General features: G+C 38.8%; 1 protein-coding gene across 1 annotated transcript; it reads left to right on the top strand.

Annotated features, from left to right (window-relative positions):
• Positions 1-1359: 1359 nt before the first annotated feature.
• Positions 1360-20632, top strand: KATNBL1 (katanin regulatory subunit B1 like 1). The gene is made up of 10 exons (XM_053945725.1): positions 1360-1473; positions 9422-9549; positions 10337-10377; positions 10766-11045; positions 12429-12547; positions 12735-12785; positions 12870-12959; positions 13521-13610; positions 13954-14047; positions 15522-20632. The coding sequence occupies exons 2-10, from the start codon at positions 9436-9438 to the stop codon at positions 15552-15554; spliced, it is 912 nt and encodes a 303-aa protein (XP_053801700.1). The 5' UTR covers positions 1360-1473; positions 9422-9435; the 3' UTR covers positions 15555-20632.
• Positions 20633-22383: the final 1751 nt, after the last annotated feature.

Genomic DNA, 22383 nt, shown 5'->3' with positions numbered 1-22383 from the left:
CATTGCTGAGTAGCCAGAGTACAACTTGTGTGCTTCTGAAAACACAACTGGGTCCTTGACAGAAGTTACATTTTCATTACAAAATTTGACCCCTTTGTGGACTGGAAGGGATACTAAACAAATTTGCAGACAGTACAAAACTGGGAGGAGCTGTTGACTCCCTCAAAGGCAGGGATGCCCTGCAGAGACACCATCACATATTAGAGGGCTGGGCCATCACCAATCATATGAACTGAAACAAGGGAAAGTGCTGGATTCTGCACCTGGGATGGGCAGTCCTGGATGTATGGACAGACTGGGGAATGAGAGGCTGGGAAGCAGTGCCACAGAAAGGGACCTGGGGGTCCTGGTTGGTGGAAAGTTGAACATGAGTCAGCAGTGCCCTGGCAGCCAGGAGGGCCACCTGTGTCCTGGGGTGCATCAGGCACAGCATCACAGCCGGGCAAGGGAGGGGATTGTCCTGCTCTGCTCTGCTCTGCTCTGGGGCGGCCTCACCTCCAGTGCTGGGGGCAGTTTTGGGTGCCACAGTACAAGACGTTATTAAGCTATTAGAAAGCATCCAAAGTAAGGCAATGAAGATGGTGAAGGGTTTTGAAAGGAAGCTGCATGAGGAGTGGCTGAGGTCACTGTGAGGAAATCTCATTGCAGTCTACAACTTCCTTGTTGAGGGGAATTGGAGGGGTCACCGATCTCTTTTCTGCGGTGACCAGTGACAGGACCTGAGATAATGTCCTGAGGTTATGTGCCTGGCAGAGTGCAGTGCTCTTGGGGACATGCTGTGACTCTTGGGGATGGTGCTATGCAGGAGTTGGACTTGGACATCCCTGTGCGGCCCTTCCAACTCAGCTTATTCTGTGGTTCTGTGATAATGCAGCAGAGCGTGGAGCTACCGTGGATTTCTCAGCCAGTCTGAGCATTGCACACTCCTAACCATGGCTCGTCATTGGCGGCCGGCAGACAGGCGGGGAGCGCGGACCCCGAGCTCCATCACTGGGATCATCCGGCATTCCCCGGCTCCCTCCCGGCTGCTCCATCACTGGGATCATCCGGCGTTCCCCGGCTCCCTCCCGGCTGCTCCATCACTGGGATCATCCGGCGTTCCCCGGCTCCCTCCCGGCTGCTCCATCACTGGGATCATCCGGCGTTCCCCGGCTCCCTCCCGGCTGCTCCATCACTGGGATCATCCGGCGTTCCCCGGCTCCCTCCCGGTTGCGCAGCCCCGCCCCCGAGGCGGCGCGGGCGCGCAGTGACGCAGGCAGCGCGCGGCGGGGCGGGGCGTGGCGCGGCGCGAGGCCGCGGCCGGCAGAGGGCGCCGGGACGCCGCGCGGCGCGCGTGGCGGGGCGTGGCGCGGCGCCCGCGGCCCGGCGTGCACCGCGGCGGCGTTTGAATGGCGCAGGCTCCGGGCGCCGGGCCCCGGCAGTAGCGCTCCCGCCGCTCCTCCCGCCCGGCCCGGCCCCGAACATGAGCAGCGGGTGAGTGGCGCGGGGCCGTCCGCAGCCGAGGGGAGCGCAGCGGAGCCGCGCTCTGCCCCGCCGGGACTGGGCGCGGCTCCGCGGCGTCGCGCCGGGCGTGGGGGCCGGCGGCGGGGGCCGCGGGCAGTGCGCGGGCGCGGATCTCTCCGTCCCGCTCCCCGGCGGCCTCGCCCGGCGCCCCGGCACGGCTGTGTGCGGTGCCTGCCGCCTCCGGAGAGCGAGTTGCGGCACTTCGGTTCCTTTCTAAAATGGTGCCGGCAGCCCCTGCTCGAAGCAAGCGCGTGCAGTGGCGGATACGTGCCAGGGCAGCGGGGAAGGCTCTGGTGCTGCCGAAAGGGAGGACAGCAAGCTGGGTGTGAGGCCTGCTGACGGATTTAATTTCTTGGGTGTGACAGATTCCTGGGGGAAGGACGGGGGGGTGAGGGGGGAACCTTATGTGCTTGAAGATCAGATCCTGCATTAATTACTTCGTTCAAAAGGCTTCAAATTATTTTTTCAGTGTTCGGCTAGATGGTTTGGCATGCAGATTTAAAATAAAGACCTTTTGAATAGGGAGCTCTTTTAAGGAGAGAGATTAGGTGGTGATCTTGGAAATCTTTTGTTTCTGTATTTGTAACATGCGCTGCTTTGGAGAAAGGTTAAGTCTGTTTGCTTAAAAGCAGCTTTCGTCCATCTCTTCTTGGAGCATCATTTTGCTTTTCCTGTTCCTCTGTTTTTTCTTCCTCTTATTCTCTGGCTGTAATCAGGGAAGTAATTAAGAATATATAGTTACCCACGTTTAGTAGAATTAAAACATAACAGAAGGCAAGTTTGTGCCTCTTTGGCCTTGCTGATAGGGAGGAACATGTTCTTGAGCTAAAATTAAAATTTATTTGAATTCCTAAACTTTAAAACTCAGAATTTCATTATATTAAAGATGATATTATGAAGATATTTTTATATGTATGTTAGAAAGTATATGTCAGTATGCTGATATGCATGTATTCTTACAGCTGTGTGTATATATATTCACTTGCCCACTTTTACTGTGTGTTGGTCCTAGGGTAAGAAGCTTGACTGTAAATGAAGAAGGCTTTTTAAGTGCTGTAAACAGACTACAGTCAATAATAGAAATGTATTTGAGGGTAGCATAAAAAGCTATGTGAAAGTTGTGCAACAGACTGTTCAGCCAAGTGGGCATGTAGTGAGTACTTCCTTAGCCTCCACCAAGTCTGGAGCTTGAGGGGTTTGTCATTATTTCTGTCTCTGGGTTTGAATTCAAAATTCTTGTTGCAGTTATTTTAAACTCTTTGGGTTTAGCAATACATGGTAAAAGAAATTGCTGTATTTAATTTCATGGGTAGTTTCTTAAAGAGTTCTGTAAAACATTAATGTGGAATCTTTAGTGTTGCGGAAATTGTTTTCTTTTATAACTTTTATAAAAGTTTTTTATCACCTCTCAATTATAAAACTTTTTCAAACTTACTGTCACCAGAGTGTTCATAAGTAAAATTCAACAGGTAGAAGAAGTATCTTTTCATTAGTGAAAGATGACTTCAGAAAGGACTTAAGCACTGAAAACTGCTATTACTTTATGGCACCGTAACATACCTGTAAATGGTACCTCCAGACGCAGAAAACTGAGTTCTTTACTTTTTTGTTGTTGTTGTAGAAAATGTAAGTATGGTTCAGTTATTAGACTCCTGGGCTATTTCCACAAGGAGAGCTAATGCACACCTGGGTTCATCCTCACTAAACTTGGATGAACTGTGACTTGTGGTTGTTTTTGGAGGTTCGTTATGACTGACAGTGGGCCACATATGAATTTCATGTGTAAGAGGAAAGTGAGCTTAAATCTTAGGTATAAGCTGATTTACCATAACCAGTTGTTCAAATGGTATTTTTATTTATTACAAGTTTAGAGAAATTCCTGTCATTTTTATCAACATAGGAAACATTAAACTGGAACAAATGGCCTGACAAGTGTAGCACATTAAAAAACTGTATTCTGCTGGCATATACCACTCTTTATAATGTTGCATGAAAATTTTGCATTAACATACTCCTTAAAATCTTGAATGCCACTTCCTCTTCTTAAGAAAACTCAATTTTTAACAGCTGGTGAGTACATCAATTACTAAAAAAGGAATTAGGAAAAAACCAAACTGTTTCATACGCATAGGATGTGGAAGCCTTCTAAAACAAAGACACATGGATTCTGTAACATTTATCAGAGCTAAAATGAAAGGAAGTTATGCCAAGCTTGCAAAATAACTTCTACATCATAAGATAGTGCTAATTTAATTTTGTAAGCAAATTACCCTTTTGAAATAACCATTCTTGGAAGTTTTTTGTGATCATTGTAGATCTGATAATGGCCAGTGAAATGAGTTGACCATTACTGCTTCCCTGATGCATACCTATTTGGAATGCTTTCAAAGCATGTGCTCTCTTCCTTGGGAGTAATGATTAATTAGGTTTTTCATCCGAGTTTAATATTGTCATCCTTGAACTTGCAGTTGGGTTACTGTGGGGTGGAGGAAAATCACAGGAGCATTTGCCATGGCTGGTGCACGTGAAATGCTGCAGGAAAAAGTAGCTATTAAGAATTTGGACAAGGAATAGGATGGAAGAGTGTGTGTTCTAAAAGGTATTGCTGATGGCTTAAGAGATCTGTTTTACATTTTCCTTACTGCCATGCAAAGTATGCCAGCCTGTGTTCTGTAAGAATATTATGTTAATATGCATGTAGATTACATAATGTGCCAAGAAGAGTTTGTCCCTCTCTAGGGGCCGTGCCCAGAACTTAGGACATGGGAGGGAGTGGCAGAATTGTTAATACTTGCCTTGAACAGATGTGCACTTGAAAGCCTGTTAGTGCTGACTTTCTTTGCCTAGTTCTGGTATGACCTGAAGAGTTTTATTGCATCTGGGAGAGATCAGAGATAGAAAATACCAGTAGAACCATCAAGAAAACTTTGTACAGGTACTGCCTGTTGACTGTAGGGACAAACCAGCTTCTTCTCAGGAGACATGGCTGCTATTACTTTAGTCCTTCTGCTTACTGGAGATTGAAGAGAATAAAAGGGGAGAAGGGAAGATTGTCATCTGCTGTCAGAAATCATCCACTGTATAGGGGAAATTGGTGGAATTTGATGCTTTCATCCTAATGAAATCATACATCTGTTCAGATATACAGTCTACCTTGTTCACTTGTAAAACAGTTTAGGATTGTACAGTAGACCGAGGCAGAGCTGAAGGGACATGCATTTTCTCCTTGGTTTAATTTTAAAAGTTTGTAAAGGGAGGGAAATGCATAATGCATTGGCCTTGATGAGATTGTATAGCAGATTGTCTTGATCAAATACAGCTGTGGTCATCACAAGGGAAAAGTCAGAATTTAAAGACATTAAGGTATAAATTGTTTGACTCTGTACAAATTAGTATCTATTTCCAGTTTAAGAACCCCCTGTATATATCCCAAAATTACAGGGGGCTGTAGTGTCTAATTGGCTATCCCTAGATTATATCAGACTGCAAATAGGAAATCAAAGTTGTGAAGAGCCATGTAAAGTGCCTTTCATCCTGTAGCATTCATCTTTTTAATTGCTGGCCAGCCAGCATTTTCCTAGGTGTTACTAAGCCTTTCAAAGCTGGTTTCTTAAGATGTTGACTAAGTTTATTATAGCACTGTTAGGTTTATATATACCACATTCTTCTGCTTGTGTTCTGCTCTGTTTGGACTACGTGGGTTGTGTATCTGAATTTAATCACTTTCAGTCTTTTTTTTTTTTTTGATTTTAATGTATTTGCACAGTCTGTCCTAGGACCCATATAAAACCTTTGGGTCCACAACATCCTGTGGCAAGTTCAGGTTGGTTATAATTTGCACACAGCTTAACCATGTTAGTTTTGATCTGTTCTTCAGCTATTGTCTGTTGACCCTTTATTTTTATATTGGGTAAGAGAGGGCAGTCTCTATGCAACTTCTCCGAGCCATTCATTTTGTAGCCCTTTGTCTTATTTCCCCTGTTGGCTATAAGTAGCTTCTTCCCCAGACTGAAGAGGCTGATCTAATCAGTTGTTGATTATATGAAGGCTATTCCATGTATTTTTAACTTACCTTTATCTGAGCTGTTTTTTACTTTACTCAGAAGTTTTCTTGACTTTTTAGGGTTGATTTGGTTTTGTTTTGTTTTTTTTTTAAGAAAGTTAACTAACCCTGCTCTCAGTATTTGAAATACAGGCACAAATTAGTTCTGTACACTGTCACAATAGTGTTCTTTTTATTTTTCTAACTATTTACTGATCCACATGGAGCATTAAACAGTCCAATTGATCAAAAGTAAACTGTCCTATATCCAGATATTGTTATGGGTGGAAGTTACTAGCTCAGAGACTGGGATTCCAATTGGACCCCAGAATTTTCTCCTACCTGCAGATAAATATAGGCTTTGCTTTATATTAATCTATAAGTATTGCTTCTGCTTATTGTACATCACAGTCCTTCTCCAGTTCTTCAGTTAGCCCTTATCTTCACTGGTATGACTTTGTATTGTCAACAGTCTTCATCCCCTTTTGTGAGGTAATTCATGAGGATATTGAACAGCATAAACCAATGCAGGTTTTCCCCAGGCATCTGGAGGTGATTTTCTGCAATGTGGAAACTGCTTAGACAGTTTATGGCTGTTCCTGAGATGCTTGTGCATGCAAGAGCTTTCCCTTTTTTTCACTTGGTTGCTTAATTTCCTCAAGATTTAAGTGAGGGACTTGGAAACTCAAATAGAGTCTATCATTTAGTTGCCCTTTATCCATGTTGTACTACCCCATACTCTTAATAAATACCATTGATTTTGCAGAGCAGTACTTCACAGAATCATAGTATAATTTGGGTTAGAATGGACCTTAATGATTTTCTAGTTGCAATTTCCCTGCCATGGGAAGGAAGGGACACCTTCCACTAGGCCAGACTGCTCAAAGCCCCATCTGACTTGGCCTTGAACACTTCCAGGGACAAGGCATCAACCACTTCTCTAGGAAATGTGTTCCAGTGCCTTACCACCCTCTCAGTAAAGAATTTTGTCCTAATAAACAATCTAAACCTGCCCTCTTTCAGTCTGAAGCTACTACCCTTTGGTCTATCACAAATGCCGTGGTAAATAGTCACTCTCCAGCTCTTTGTAGCCCCGTCAGGTACTGGAAGGCCACAGTGAGGTCACACTGGAGCCTTCTCTTTTCCAAACTGTGTTGCCTGAGTGACAGCCAGCCTGAATCTTTCCCATTATATTATTTGTTTGTGTCCACTAAGTCTATTCTTTATTACCTTGTTTACTAATTAGTGCAACAGAGATGTCAGTCTGGATCTTCCTTGAGGCACTTTAAATATTGACTGTGTTTTCCACATGTGCTTTCTTTAGGTACTTTTTCAGCTCCAAGGGAAATTAAAACACAGCTGTCTCATTACTGCTTAAATGTTCACTGCTATTTCTGCATAATCTGTGACCCTCGACAGGTTAAACTATGGAAATCTCTTTAAACTGTTGGACAGTGAAGTCATACAAAGGATTTTCCTTCGCTTCATCAGATGTTCCTTTATATCTGATAATCTTTTGGCCTTTTGAATTTCTTTTACCAATCTTTAAGGAAAGAATTGATAGTTCTGTTGTTTCATTCTGTTTCAACTGGAAGGCTGGGGAACAGTATTCTTATGTCAGATTTGTTAGAGTGTAAAATTCTCTTAATTTTTCTCCTGGACACATGCAATCTTTTGTAAGGAACTTCCTTCCATACAGAGTCCTCTATCTCCAGTTCAGATAGCTCCGTTTTGGGTATTTTGAGACGTTAGATGCTCTTTAGATCCCAATATTAAAAATGGATATGCTAATTGAATTTCCCTGGTAAGACACTTCTTTCTAGCCTTCTAATATTTTACACTTCTTTTAAGCAAAAAGTATTCTAGTAACATAGTGCTGTCATTTATTTTAGTGATCAGATTCTTGTGTACTGCTTAGTGTGAAAGATGAGGGTAAATTGAGATCATTTATTAAACAAGGAAGAATAAGGAACAGTCACTGTTAGGCATGAAGAATTGTAAGCTGGTAGTATGTTATGGGAGTAGTCATAAAAATTATTCTTCAGCAACAGAGATTAGGGATTTTTTAACATCTGATGAGGTGGCTGTGGGTTTTAACTCTAGTGCTTGGAGGTTGTCCCCCCTAATATTTTAGTTTATTGCTTTCCTCTCAGTAGTATTCTCAAACAGTCGATAGAAGAAGAAGAAGAAGAAGAAAAAAAAAAAAAAAAAAACCACAAAAAAAAAAAAAAAAAAAAAAAAAAAAAAAAAAACCAACACCTTTTTCCAGGTCCTCTTCATCACTGACCTGAATAAAAGGATGGGTTTGTTTGGATTTTAGGATTGTTCAGTTTTTCTTTAAAAGTCAAATTGTTCAGCATATAGCTTTGTGTTGTCCTCCAAGTTCCAATTTTAATACACAGCCCATTTTGAATCCAAATAATGGTTTTAACTAGTCTGAGAAGCAGAGGAAAAGGTGCTTATTTATGTGAGGTTTTTTCTAAGCTTCAGGGAAAAGTTCATTTACAGGCCTGTGTGGAAGAACTAGGAAGTGTGGAGAGCTAACAAAGTGATCACTCCTCATCACTCTCTCATAGTGTGAAAAAATTAAGTTAATGAACCAGTCTTAAGCCAGACTGACATCTGGAAAAATATTGGCCACCTGCTGTTAAGGATATTGCCCTAAATAATGCTGCCATTTGCAGTTCTTGCTGTAGTCTGAGGGCTCCATCTTCCTGTGTTACAGGGTAAGGGATTCTGTCAGTAAATACTCAATTTTTGAGAGAGAAATCTCAAGTGAAGTTCTTTAGTACTAATCCAGTTCTAAAGAATACCAGAACATTTGAAGATTTTTTTTTTCTTCCACTGTACCCTACAACAGAGATTTTAATGTGCCTGAATATAGCATCTGTCTTGTTTTGGGCCTGCCACCTGCTTGTTTCATTTGATGGCCTTTAGCTACTGCATGGATCTTCATGGCTAATAAGCTGTTTCCCATCTGGCTTATTCAGTGCTCAGTGTCTTAGTCTTTCAAATTCTGAAGTTCTTATTGTGGGGTAAATCTGCTACATAGAGTAAAAGGGATAGGGCTGCTCCTAAAGATTTAGGGGAGAGATTGGAGCACTCATGTTGAGACTAGAGCTGTACCTTTTAGGGGAAAAACCAGTAATATTGGAGCAAGTGGTTGTCTTTTAAAAGTAGCATAGGACGTCTTGCTAAAACACTTCAAAAATAGTGCCTCTATGATGATGTAGTAGTTGAACCTAGTCTCAAGCAATGGATCTTCTGATTAGTTACAAAAGATGCAAAATCATATGTACAGCTGTCTCAGTCTTGGTGTTGATTCTTATGCAAGAAATACTTGCATACTTCAAGACAAAGGACTTTAAGCATAAAATAAAGTTGTGGGTTTTAGTATGAGAAATGGCCAAAACACTGCTTTGACAAAAATGGGAGAAAAAACAAGAATCAGCTTTTTAGCTGCCTTTTGCACTTGGAAACAGATGTGAAAACAATTATTTTTTTCTAGGTGGCAGATGAAATTCATAGTGTGAGGAAAGAGTTTCATAAATTGCCCCATTCTTTACTTGAAGTCTTGTTTGTATGGCATTTCTCAGTGCAGGTGTAGATACTGGTGTGAAAACAAAATGTCTACCTCGGTTTCTTAGGGTGATTTTGGTTTTGTTTCCTCTTTCTTGAAAGCTAAATAGGGATTTTGAAATTCTCAACAGGTTAATAATAAGGCCTCCAGCTAACATGCACTAAAGGATGATGTCTTGGGTTATATCTAGGATGGAAGACCTTGCAAATAGTTGAATTCTAGTGTTGCTAGCTGCATTTGAAGAAATCTGACAATGTTTTAGAAAATACAACTAAATATCTTTCCCTTGAGAACAGGGATTTGAGAGATTATGGCATCTGAAGCTCACAATGCTAAAAAACAGAAAGTATTGCTTATTGAAGGTCATCCCATTGATCTCCCCAGAAAAAGAATCTCTTCTTCCACTAAAAAGATCATGAAGGAGGTAAGCTCTTTGTGTTGCTTGTTGAGTTGTTTTATGTCCTCTGAGAAAAGTGAAGTAAAGATTTAAAGAACTTTATAGTTCTGAGCAGTCTAAATCTAGAAGCACAGCAGTACTAAACATTTGATATTTAAATATGCAGTCGAACTTTAAATTGCTTATGTGGCAGTTATATTATGAAAACTGTGTGTTGTAATAGGTACAGACAGCGGCTGCACAGATCAGTGCATTGTGTCGTCCATATGAGCTGTAGGTACTGATGCAGTCTTATTTTTGTGTGCTTTTCTGCAGTCTAGCTAAAAATGTTTCAATACGGGAATTCTGTCATGAAAAAGTTCGTTCTTGCCAAGAGAGCTACATAGCACAAGTGAGAGGTGGAGTAGGTGAAATTCATTCATTGAAATAGATTTGTCATATAATTATACAGGTTCATCTAGCATGTTGGTGGCACATAGATTTACACTGAATTCTTGCTATGAAAAGTAGTTTTTATAACCTCTTACCTGTGTTACTGACTGAAGAGTAAGACAGTGGAGTACAGAAGAAGCACTGGAGAGGCAAACTGACTGTAAGACCTCTTCAAACAGTGGTGAAGATCTCAATAGCCTCTGTTTATTGAAATTTTGTATTAAAACTAACATTTTATGACCAGCGTTACCAAAAAAAGATTATAACATTATCTTGCTGATGTGCACCATCTAAATGTTACCATTAATGCTAAGTAGTATAGATGGGAGTGTTTGACCCTTTATAGTAATTCAGCTCTTTGTCTCTATTTCCTTTCTTCCAGGGTAAGAAATCTCCAAAACAGCTGGCTTCATACACAAACAGGTAGGAGGGCTGTGCTGTGTGATATCTGAGTTTAAAGTGTGGTAAAGCTAGGGAGAAAGTCACAGTTGAAATTGATTACAACACCAGAGCAAACACAAATGGATGATAGGTCTTGATTTTAATGACAGTTCTTGGTTCTTGTGTTTTCTTCCATAATAATGAGTCTCTACATTAATAAAAACAGAGAAGAATATTGGTGCCATGACTTCTGATAACCCTAGTGTCATTAAGATATGTATTGGGGGAAAAATGTTTTCAATAACCTGAAAGCTGGTTGCTGAATTCATAATTATATATATATATATAATATATATATTGCAGTTATAATAATAATGCAGTTGATTTGATTTGAATCAACCTTCACTAAAATAGTGCTTTATTATTGCAGAGTAACAGTTGGAAAAACCGTGGCCAGTCCCCTCTCTCTTTTCAAAGTGGTGTATTCTAAAAGGAAAGTTCATTGTTATACTCCAAAGCCCTGTTACAGAAAGAAACTGTGCCCTAAATCTAGGGGCCGTGACATGGCAAATAAAGAAAATGAACTGGCTTGTGCAGGGAATCTGCCAGCAAAACTTCACAACAGTCGGACACACTTGCTGAATTCTAGTGACTCTGGCTCGTCTCAAACAGAAGGCCCCTCATCCAAATACAGCGCATTTTTTTCAGAGGTGGGTAGAGTTTGAAGATACTTCAGTTTAAAAAAGAAGTGTTCATAGCATTTAGCTGTGAAAGTTTTCTTTCTTTAGATTAATTTCCTCAATTTTGCAAATATCAGGGCTTGTGATTTACAAGTCTGTCCATTTATGTTGATGCAGTTGTCAGTAGTAATAGTCCTGCCACTTTTCTTCATGTTTGTGTCAGGTCAGAAGCTCAGATCTGCCAGACTTGACTGGATTAAAATTGTACCAGCACCAAAGGAGAACATTGTTTTGACCTGCTTAGGTTTCATGAACTGGCAGGACACATGTCCATGTGTGTGTTTATAGTAGTGTAAAAATGTTAGTATATGAATGAGAATAAACTGGTGAGGTAGATGAGGACAATTTTCAATAGCAGTACCAACTTTGTGCAAAGCTAACTTAAGTGTTTGTATGAGCTTTATTTCTTGTTAGGGTTGGTAACCTAGTGGATGTTTGTAGGGCTTCTGGAACTGTCTAAAAGGTCAGAAATTAAACTAAATTGATTTTGTGACAGTGAAGGCCATTTAAGGCCCTTAATGTTGAAGTTTGCATTTCTGTCACAGTAGATTTTTGTTACTCGTCAGGGCTTGCATGTGTTCAAGGTGAGGCATGGCAGGGAAGGTAAGATCAGAAACTATCACCATGCTGTCTTGTCACGGTGCTGTAAATGTGGGCTCCCGTGAGCAGAGAGCCCTGAGAGGCTGGTGGGCTGAAGGCACAAGTCTGCAGCACTTCTGCACTGTTTAATTTGATGGTTTCAAGAAAAGAGCAGAATAGCTACAATTAAAGAGGCTGCAGAAAGAAGGGTAAAGAAATGAAGAAAGGAAGATTCATTTTCTGAGAAGCCAAGGAGCAGATCGCTGGCCTCTGGTCACAAATGACTATTTAACTGGTTGAGAGATGTGTGTGGCTCTGCAGTGTTCATTGCAATTCAAGGTCTAATTAATTAAAATGCCTGAACTTTATTCAGAGGACAGGCTTTTTCAGAAATGAACCTTTTCTGTCAGAGTTCAGAATAATACATGTAATTACTTGTGTCTAAATTGTTTCAAAATTAATAATCGTCTAAGTACAAAGTTCTTAGAGTTGGTGAGGTTAATGCTCATTTTAGTTATTAGATACCTGTCCTAGGTGGTAAAGAGGTACAAACCTTATTCTCGCAGCTTTCGTGTAAAGTAGGTCTAATATTTTTGTGCCCCCAAGGGAAATTTATTGGTTTAAGTCTATTCTTAGATAAATTTCTAAAACAGACTCATCAACATACAGGTAGAAAAGTGTATTATCATATACCAGATTATATTTGAGTAGCTTATTGTTTTATCACTGGCTACTTAACTTGTGGCAACTTTTTATATTTTTAAAAACATGCAGGTTTCTCAGGACCATGAAACGATGGCTCAAGTTCTTTTCAGCAGGAATCTGAGACTGAACGTAGCTTTAACCTTTTGGAGAAGGAGAAGTATAAGTGAACTGGTAGCCTACTTAGTAAGGTAAAATAAGTCTCTTCTTTTATATCCTTAAAATGACAGCAATCTCAAATATGCCACAGTATTTTTAGCAGTTCTGTGAATGTTGTGACTTAATTACACTTTTTAAATCATAGTGGAAGCATATACTTCTACTACTAGTAGTAGGATCTACAAGTGACACTTCTGATTTTATTCTTAATGTTTCTAGGATACAGGATCTTGGAGTAGTAGTAGACTGCCTTCCTGTGCTTACGAACAGGTACAAACAGAAAAAAGTGGGGGATTAGAACCTGCTTATAACCACACTGATGTTCAAGCACTTCTGAAACATCTTGTTTTTAAGTTTACAGGAAGAAAAACCATATGTTTCAGTTGGCTGCTGTGTAGATCTTTTGCCTTTAGTGAAATCTCTGCTTAAAAGCAAATACGAAGAGTAAGTATCAGCTTGGGATGTTTTTGAGATATTATTATTTCCTGGCTATGCAGAGCCCTGGAAATCAAGGGTTTTTAATCCTCTGACTCTTGTTCCCTCTGCCTCTTCTCCCAGCTCTGCCTTTCTCAGGAAATGAGAAAGCTCCGGAATGGAAGCTTTCGTCTGAACTTTTATCCTTTAACAAAACAGCAGTGCAGAAATTCTTTTCTGCAATGTTAGGGACTTGGGGGAGAGGACTGGCTTTGCCCTTATGCAGATTTATTTATCCTGAACACTAAAAAAGAATAGCACTGAGGTTTTAGTATGTTTTATAACATGTAATCAAGGCAGAGTTTTCTACTTTTTCAACAAGAAAAAGGCTACCACTTCAGGCTACCACTTAGACATTGCAAGTATAAGCAAAGTATTTAAACTTACCAATTTGTCTAGATTTTTCTTCATCCAGAGTAGAAAATGTGTTGATTTCTAAGTTGCTTACAAAGTTATCTCAACACTTTATCTGGTTGGTAGATAATCTGCAGGGACAGGGAAATGCATAATGTGTAAAATGTGTTGTTACAGATATGTGATAGTGGGTTTAAACTGGCTTCAGGCTGTCATTAAAAGATGGTGGTCAGAACTATCTGCACATACAGAAAAAGAAGAAGATGGGTGAGTATAGTGTTTAATATTTAAATGTATTTCTGTAACCTATTTCATCCCAATCTATTTTAATTTTGATCAGTAGGAGCACAACTTGCCTACAAAAGGAAAAGTTATAATTTTAAAGTTAAAGCTTAAAAGTATTTTAAGGAGAGTTAAGTTACTGGTTTTGGGGTTTTTTTGCTACTGTTTTAATACATGAGAACATAGTCATATCAATCGAAATTTTTCAGATTTTGTGGCACTACCTATTGCATAGGCTAAGTCTATATGCAGTATTAATAATTCCTTTTAGTAAATGACGACTGAAATGTACTGCCTGTGTTATAAAGTGATGTTCATTCTCTTTCAGAAACATTCATATTTTAAAACAACAGCTAAGTGTTTTGTGGGAACAGGAGAATCATCTTACTCTGGTTCCAGGATATACTGGTAATATAGCTAAGGTAAGTTCTGGTTGTGTTCAGCAATAAACATGCTTGCATCACTTATGGTGTTCCTCTTGTTTTACTTATGCTAAACTGTGGTTGGACAGAAACACTTTTACTTTAGTTACTGCTAATGCTCAAGTGTATTGCATGGTTTTTACAGAAATCTAGAGTTGTTTCCCTATGATAGTTCTGTGGATTAAAATGATAATTATCCTTAAGCATCTCTGTAATAACAAAGTAGCTAATAGTAATGAGCCTTAAAATGGATGTGGAAAAGGGCTCATTTGACTAGGTAGACTGTGGAGGAGACAGATGTTTTCTCTTAGATCTGTTGTACCCATTGTTGTAAGTGTAATGGAGAATCTTAGCCCAGGAATGGCATTGGTATTTGCACATCAGATGATAGGGGCAAGTGACAACATACTAAATTCTAAAGCTTATTGCTGACCTAATGCTTAAGAAATGGTGAGTTTGTGGTGGGCAGAAAAGCCTGTCTATCTGAGATGAATCCCTGCTTGCATTTTTCAGTAGGTTGTGGTATCAGTAACATAATGAGGGTGTCCATGTAGATCCATGTTTTGCTGTTTGTGCTCATCTCTATAAACATGGCTTTCTGAGATTGAGCACCAAAAGTTACACTAGATAGAAATCTCTCCAGGTGGAGGGACCTGCTGAAGGCAGACAGTGAGAAAGGAGTTACAGCTGACAGTTGGTTGTGTGCGGGATTTGAGTGAACTTGAGAAGAGCTTAAAAATTGCATCTTTTACTTGCATCTTAAGGAGTTCTTGGGAATCTATAATTCTCTGCCTACAGAATTGATGTATCAAACAAGTAAACTCTTACCTTTTTTTCTGGGATTGCTGTGCACCTGCAACTTCAGTTTTGATGTCCCTACAAGGATAATTATAAAATTCTTGCAGAAAATTCAGTCAGCAGGGATGCAGGAGAACTGAGTTCTAGCTCCCAACTTGGTAGAGCAATGAGAGCATGTAATGTAGACTGCCTAGTTCTTTTGCTAGATCAGAATAGCAGCTATAGGTAGTGTCAGTTTGTTTCTCTAGAGTTCAGGTTCCGTTTATGTTCATTTGCTAGCTTCTTAATGTGTATCAGGATAGATTGTGACCCAAGTCACCTGAGCAAGTCAGAGCAAAAATAGTACAAGAATGTTGGAGGGGTTGGGATAACATGTTTTAACTACATGATCATATGATGATGATGATCTTTCCTGCTCAGGCAGGGAGCAGAGGAATAACAGATGAAATTGATTGCTTTGAAAACTAATCCTACTCTTCTGGCAGGCTTTTTAGTACATAAAGAAATGTCATTGAAAACATTAATTGAAAGTAATCGTGAAGACAACTAGTTATGAAATTTGGGCAGATATAATTATTCTTGTGTTATGGTCCTGAGGTTGCCCTGCTTCAGACATAGTGTTGATGTTAGAGCTCTAACTAATGTGACAAACACTTTCTCCTTTTTTTCCTTCTAGGATGTAAATGCTTATTTATTGCAGCTACACTGACATGATGGGGAAACAGTGTGCTTATGTGGTGAAACAATCCCGTAAAGTATCCCTGAAATATGTGCTGAAAGCCATTTGAGAAATACTGGCAGAAGAGAACCGAACTGTCAAGCTGTTTAATGAAACCACTAACAAAACCCTAACAATCTACTTCACATTGAAGTGGAAAAATGTCTAGTAGGAGCAACTTTTACTTCAGTGAGGTGAAAGTGCACTATGAAAACTGTATGCCTTTGCTGCATTTGGGATTTGCTCAGTTACTAGGTATTCCTTTAAATGCTACTGTATCTTCCAACATCATCGCATAAAAGAAGATGAACTATACTGTCATGAAGACAAGACAGCAGAACCAGTTATAAGGAACCAACAAAAGCAATCAGCATTAAGAGCTTTTAAATGTCTCTTTCACAAGAGAACTCCAAAATGCACAACTAGCTTCCAATTACATAAAAAATACAAAAAAACTTTGGGATATTCAGTTACTTCTGTGTTTTAATCAAATTATTAAAGACAGTTTTTGTTTGCACTATTGAGAAACTATACAGCAAAGATGCCTTAATTACTAGTGTTTCAAAAAGCCAATGTGTTAAGATGCAAATAGCTATTATGTTCAGATTGTGATGAAAAACTACAAAAATCAGGGTTTCACATTGTGTAGTTAATGAAACATTGCACATATACAAAGATTCATGTATGAAAACTATTATAAATACCTGAAGTTAAGCTTGGGTAAACAGTTATTGCAAATGTCAGCAGAATGGTGAATTTATGTCTAACAAATGTTTTTATATTGTATGTGGATTTATAACACAGTAATCTTGTTCTGTATCTTTCAAACTACATGCAAATAAGTAAATATATTAAATATATCTACTGTTTTTTCTTTTCAAGTTCAAAAAAATCAATTTCTAGAATAATCTCTTCCACTGTACTTTTTATCATAGATATTTATGTCTCTTGTTTGAAATGTTTACAGCCAGGTGAGGCCATGTTATTCAAATCACACCCTTTTTATACTACCTCCTTTAAGAAACTGACAAAGAACTTTTGCAAAATTGATCAAGTTCTAACCTGATCAATGATGGCAAATTCATACCAACAACAGCATTGAGAATACAGCTATAAACTCTTACTGTCATATTGATATGCTGTTCTCTTTTAATTTAAAAGCTGTATCTTAATAGCTCTGAGGGAGTCTTAATCTTAGGCTTGCTGTTGCCTTTTTTAATTTTGTGATTAGGAAGCACGCTTTTTCAATTAAAACCTGCGAAGTGCCAGCTCTTCACTTAGAAGTATACATGCACAGCATGTATGACCAAATAGACTACTTCCTTATAAATAAGTACTTGCAAGGGTTGTTTTCATACCTAGCATTAAGCATGTGCACTTTTATTGACATGCAGGAGAAAAGTCTTTTGATAGCCACAAGTGGTTTTTGCTTTACAGATTAAATAAATGAATTTTAAACTCCTGTAGTGGTCAATAACTTCAGGCCTCCTGTTGCTTAGTTTTGTATTTAGCTTATGTATCATTGTTGCTGACTTCTGAAGGCCAACTAGAAATCTCTCATGAGAACTTGGTGCTTTTAGTTGTTTGACTGTTCTTAACCACCAAAGGTTTTGCATTTCCTAGGGCAGTCAGTTACAAAGAGTTTCTGGGGCATCCCAAAACTGCAGACTTTGTGGGACAATTTGGAGGCATACATATTAGCCAGTTTTTTTGCTAGAATTGTTACGTATCATTAGAGATATTTCATGCTCAAAAATTTTTGAGATAGGACTTTTCAAATGTTCTTACTATCAATTAAAAATCTACAGGAACTATAGTATGATGACATTCTTGTATTACTTCATTATTCCTTTGAACACTTAAATGTAAAAGTAACGAAGTCTAGTTTCATCATTTGGGTGGCAATTGCTGAAAGTCTTAGATTATTCCTCAAGGAGAATACTGTTTATGGAAGCTCTGATTTTTTGCTTTAATAGACAAAGTAACTCATGGCCATTTATTTCTGATAATCAATTACAACTATACTTTCTTATATTAAAGGGATACTCTAGTATTTAAAAATCTAGCTTGAATGTAGATTTAGATACATGAGTTTATAATGAATTCTGTCTGTGGCCATAGAGTTACCAAATCCTAACTGTAGACAGTGTTTTTAGAGGCAAGGTAAGATTGATTTGAGTGTCATTACTGAGGAATATCTAATAAAATAATGCATTCTTTTTAATTGCTGAAAGTTGTATTTTGACAGCATCAATAATTCAGTATTAAACATTGTCATTAGTATCTGTGCCTTATTTTAAATTAATTTTTTACTGTTTTCAGGCAGCTACTAGACTGTAAGAACAGGGTTCAGGTGTCTGTATTATGAAATTTTTTTTCCATCATTTTCTTAATTTAAACTATTTGCACTAATATTCATGCTGAGCTTCTTGTATTCTCTTTAGTTCTCAAATAGCTAGGAATCAGTTTTACTGATACAGAATGTACATGTATAATATCTGGTCAAAGTTGGCATGAATTAAATGTCTTAACAGCTGTGTAACTCCACTAAATTCATATAGTTGTCTCTGTAAATCTAAGAATTAAGTTTATGAGCTATCCCATGCATAAATGCTAATCTTTGTGATACTTTCTAAAAATGCTGTTTCTAGGATGTGTTAGAAGACCCAGAATTAATCTTTTTCCTATGTGTTCTTGTGATGCAGAAGTATGTGTGTACTTGAGGATGAAGGATGCCTCCACAAAGCTGTTCTTCATGTTAGACCACTTGATATGAAACTGATGTCTTTGAAAAACACTATGTCTTTTGCCTCAGTGTTCCCTGAAAGTACTGGAGGCTGTTCTGTTGAAGGAGTACTTTTAAGTGTGTCCCAGGATTTTCCCATCCCCTAAACTGAAATTAAAGAATCCTTCTGGCAAGCTGTCTCTTTCTGCAGGGCAGAAAAAAAAAGTCCAGTATTTTGTAAATGGAAGTGGCCAAGTTGAGGTATTGCTGATAGCTTGCTGAAGAGTGGAGGTGGAAAAAAGCTATGCCATTAATTAGCTGGGTGTGAAGAAGTTAGCATGTCTTAATGATTATGTATGTCTCTGTTTTGAAGGAGCTATGCCTTTTTCTCAGGAAAGAGTCCTCTACTCTTGTATCACACAGGTATGGCAGTTCCACACTCCTTGATAGTGCTTACAGATTGTTGCTGCTGTTAAAAAAAGTAGCATCAGCCCTCCAAGAGCTTACCCTCTGCAGTGAGATATAAATTATATCATTTTTTTTTTCCCCTCCTCTAGGTTGCTTTCTCAGAGGCTTTTTAACACTTGAGGTGCCGGAGGAATAGGAGAGTAGGAAAAAAGAAAGTACACATGCCCTATGCTGAGAGACATCAGCCCCACTGCCTTATAAAGCAGGCTGTATTTTCATTTTCTGGCATCCGAAGTAGGCAAGTGGAGTTAAACATCTTTCTGCATTTTGCATTTAAGAGATAAAGGTTTTGAAGATGGATGCTACAGTGTTAATTTATGATTTTTTGGAGTTTTTTTTTTCTTGAAAGAGTTGACATTCTTAGTGTGGAAACTTGAAAGTATCTTACAGGAAGCTTACATTTTAGATTAGCAAGTGGTTGCTCTTTGCAGTTCATCTTGCCAGATCTTCCAGTTCGACAGAAGACTGAATGTCTGTCTTGGTGTGGAGATTTGCAGCTATTTTTGTGCCTAGTTTTCTGGTCCAAACTGAAACTGGTGGTTCATAGTCAACTATTTCAGAATACAAAACCATGCAAATAATGGTACTGGTGTGAAGTTATTCCAGCTTTGCACAATGCAAATGCTGAAGTTTATGAAAGCAGTCAATTCTTCTGAGAGGAACTTTATATTGAGCTGATGTTGCATTAGTGAAGGGGAAAAAATGAAGCAGTTTTTAATAGCCTTGGTAAAAGCCAGACGGTGTAGTCTAATTTTTGCCTTCAGTCTACCATCCTACACACTAATCATTGTAGGCTACAGATAAAGATTCACAGAGAAAATAGATTGAGCATGCTTGTGTTATTAGTGCTTATGTTATCCTTCTTTAAACAATGTTTATTCTATTAGTTAAATAGCTTGTTTTATGTCTCGGAATGAGACTAAATGCAACTATTTTTCTCCCCCTTTCTACATATATTCTTTAGGACTTAATGATGTTATTTATTACTCATCTACTTTAAATATACTGAGTGTGTCTTGTTAGAAGTGAGGAGGGGAAGATGAGAATTCTAGACAAAACACAAGGCTAGCTATTTAACATGATTCAGTTTGAAGCAACTGTGAAGAATTTCCATCTAAAACCTTTCACACATATTTTGTTAATACCTACGAATTGAAGTGTGCACTCACAGCTCTAAGTTTGACTTTGAGCTTGGTTGGAAAAAAATAAAGTGCTTTCATTCTAAATAACCGTAGCTGCAGTATTGTTTCTGTTCTTGTTTTTTGCATTGAGTACTAAGCTGGATGCAGATACTAACCTGCCATAAGGGAGGCAGGAGGTGTACCACTGTCCCTTAAAGGGATAGAATGGAAATATCCACCTAGTCTTCAACTATTGCAGACTTAGAATATTTTTGTTTCTGTACTGACAGGAGTTCTGTAGTATATCTCTTTATGTAGATTGTGGCTGCTGATCATTGCTGTAAAATGAGATCTGCTATTTTCAGCTTGAATGTGTTCCATAGTGGTTGTGATTCATAGGGATCACTGCTTCAATTCAGGCAGTCATTACTTTGAGTGCTGTAGTGTAGATGAGCAACTGAATGTTGGGGTCTCAAACTTCTATTCTTTGCTGTAACAAAAGGACACCACATTTATCTTTTCCACCTTTTTATTCTTCCCTTACTATTTCATTTAAGTGCTTAGAACCATTTGAATCCTCTTTGGAAAGTGATAGATGCCAAAGTGTGATAAAATGCTTTTACAAATACGCTTCTGACTTCTTTTAATACCATTCTGTGAATATAAGAGTTTTCCTGTGGATTTGGGAAGGAGGCTGTTTTCTGTATGTATAGGCTTGAAATAAACAGAACTAGTGGACTTTACTGATACTGTAATTGTATTCTTGATACTTTCTTTTTTAAATAAGCACTATGTATATTGTGAAACAACCCAAATCTAAATATCAAGATAAAGTTACATTCCAAAACTGCCTGCTCTTACAGGTGTAAGTGTTGAAATACATATGCACCCTAGTATCATACTTTAAAGTGACCGGTAGACAGTTTGAAATAGCTCTTTTAATTTATGATGTCTCTTTGTCAAATTGCATCTATTGAACTTCACTTTCAAAAAGCCCAAATAATGTTTGGATCTTGCATTTGCCACTTCTGCTCATTTCAGATATTCTATGGATTTAAAGACTTAGTACAGTAAGTATTCCACCTTCAGAAAAATAGCTGATCTCTTTGTCTTTTATGATAACAGGCTTTTATTACATTTCTTCTGCATGAGACAAACTTCTTTTCTGCAAGGAGGGTTTCAGAGGAGGATTGCCACATACAAGAAATCTACAGTATATTTGGTTCTAAATGCGGAAGTTGCACAAATGCAGGCAACTGTTAGGACAGTGCACATTTCATTATTATTGAGTTGTCTTTTCTCATGTGAATCAGCTGTTCTATTATCTGCTTAGTCTAGATAAAAGTAGAATGATGGATTATTGGGGAATTGAAGTCTTAACAGCTCTTGGCTAGAAGAAGTTAAAACCGCTCTTTCCATTCCAATGAAATTGCTACAATGAATGTGGAAAGGAGCTATTTGTTGTGTGTTTGGTTTGGAGAGCAGAAATCTCAATACTTTCTATGTCTGCTAATAGTACTTTGTCTTGAAGTTTAAAGGCATAAGCATTTATGTGTGCTTAAAATTTTAGTTATTAAAATAACAATTTAGACTGAACAGGAAGAAAAAAACAACCTTGCTGCATTAGTTAATTTCTGGATGACTCTGCCACCTTGTGTTCCTGCTGCAGGAAACAGTAAATTTACAAAAATGTAGTTAACCATCATGGTACAAGTAGTGATAAAACTTGATTTTCAACATTGTGAGGTTTAGGCTATTACTAGTGAAGCAGTAAAGCAAAGCAGGACTAAAGAAATAGCTGGCAAGTTTTGTTCTGAACCTTGTGTTTTGGTAAGTCTAAAAAGCTTGACTTTTTAATCAGCCAAAATGAGTGTTGATCGATGGGAGTGTTAATTCTGGAGTAATTCTGTGCCAGCAGCCAGCATTAGCATAAGAATAAGCAGGTTGTAAAGTGATCCCTGCCTACCAGAGCAACTGTCTCTCCACATAAATTTTCTTAGAGCTTTTTGTGCTTTTTTTTTTTTTTTTTTTTTTTTTTTAGATGTTTCAGTTCAGGTGGTTTTGGATAAAGAGAGCAGTCAAGGAGTTTTCTAAATCTGTTAGTTGGATGATGGAATAGTGCTGCAAGAGGTACCTCTAAAAACACTGTCCTGTGAGTGGTGGCATCAGTAATCCTTACAGGGGGTTGAGGGCTTGAACACAAGCACATTCTAATGAGGACTAGCCAATGTGTGCTGTCCTGGGTGTTTGCGTAGGGAATTGCATAAAACTGGGGAAGGAGGAGTGTTTAAGATACAGTACAAAAATTCCCATTACCTGAAAAGAGTGCCTGTGATTCCTGGGAGATTGGGGCATGATGATAACTGAAAGTCATCCCAGTCCTGTGTGCCTAATCCACAGCAGTGAGGCACTTCACAGAGGGCTGGAGACCTGGTGCTCACAGAGCAGTCATCTTTCCTCACAGTTGCTTCTTTTCCACCCCTCTGACATGTTGGGGCACATCTCC

Source organism: Vidua chalybeata, chromosome 6 (genome assembly GCF_026979565.1).
Source record: "Vidua chalybeata isolate OUT-0048 chromosome 6, bVidCha1 merged haplotype, whole genome shotgun sequence".
NCBI lineage: Eukaryota > Metazoa > Chordata > Aves > Passeriformes > Viduidae > Vidua > Vidua chalybeata.
This window is presented reverse-complemented; position numbering and strand designations above follow the sequence as displayed.

Coding starts and splice junctions, on each gene's coding strand:
- KATNBL1 (XM_053945725.1), top strand. CDS start 9,436: ATGGCATCTGAAGCTCACAATGCTAAAAAACAGAAAGTATTGCTTATT. Junction 10,378..10,765: donor CTGGCTTCATACACAAACAG/GTAGGAGGGCTG, acceptor TTATTATTGCAG/AGTAACAGTTGGAAAAACCG. Junction 14,048..15,521: donor ATACTGGTAATATAGCTAAG/GTAAGTTCTGGT, acceptor TTTTCCTTCTAG/GATGTAAATGCTTATTTATT.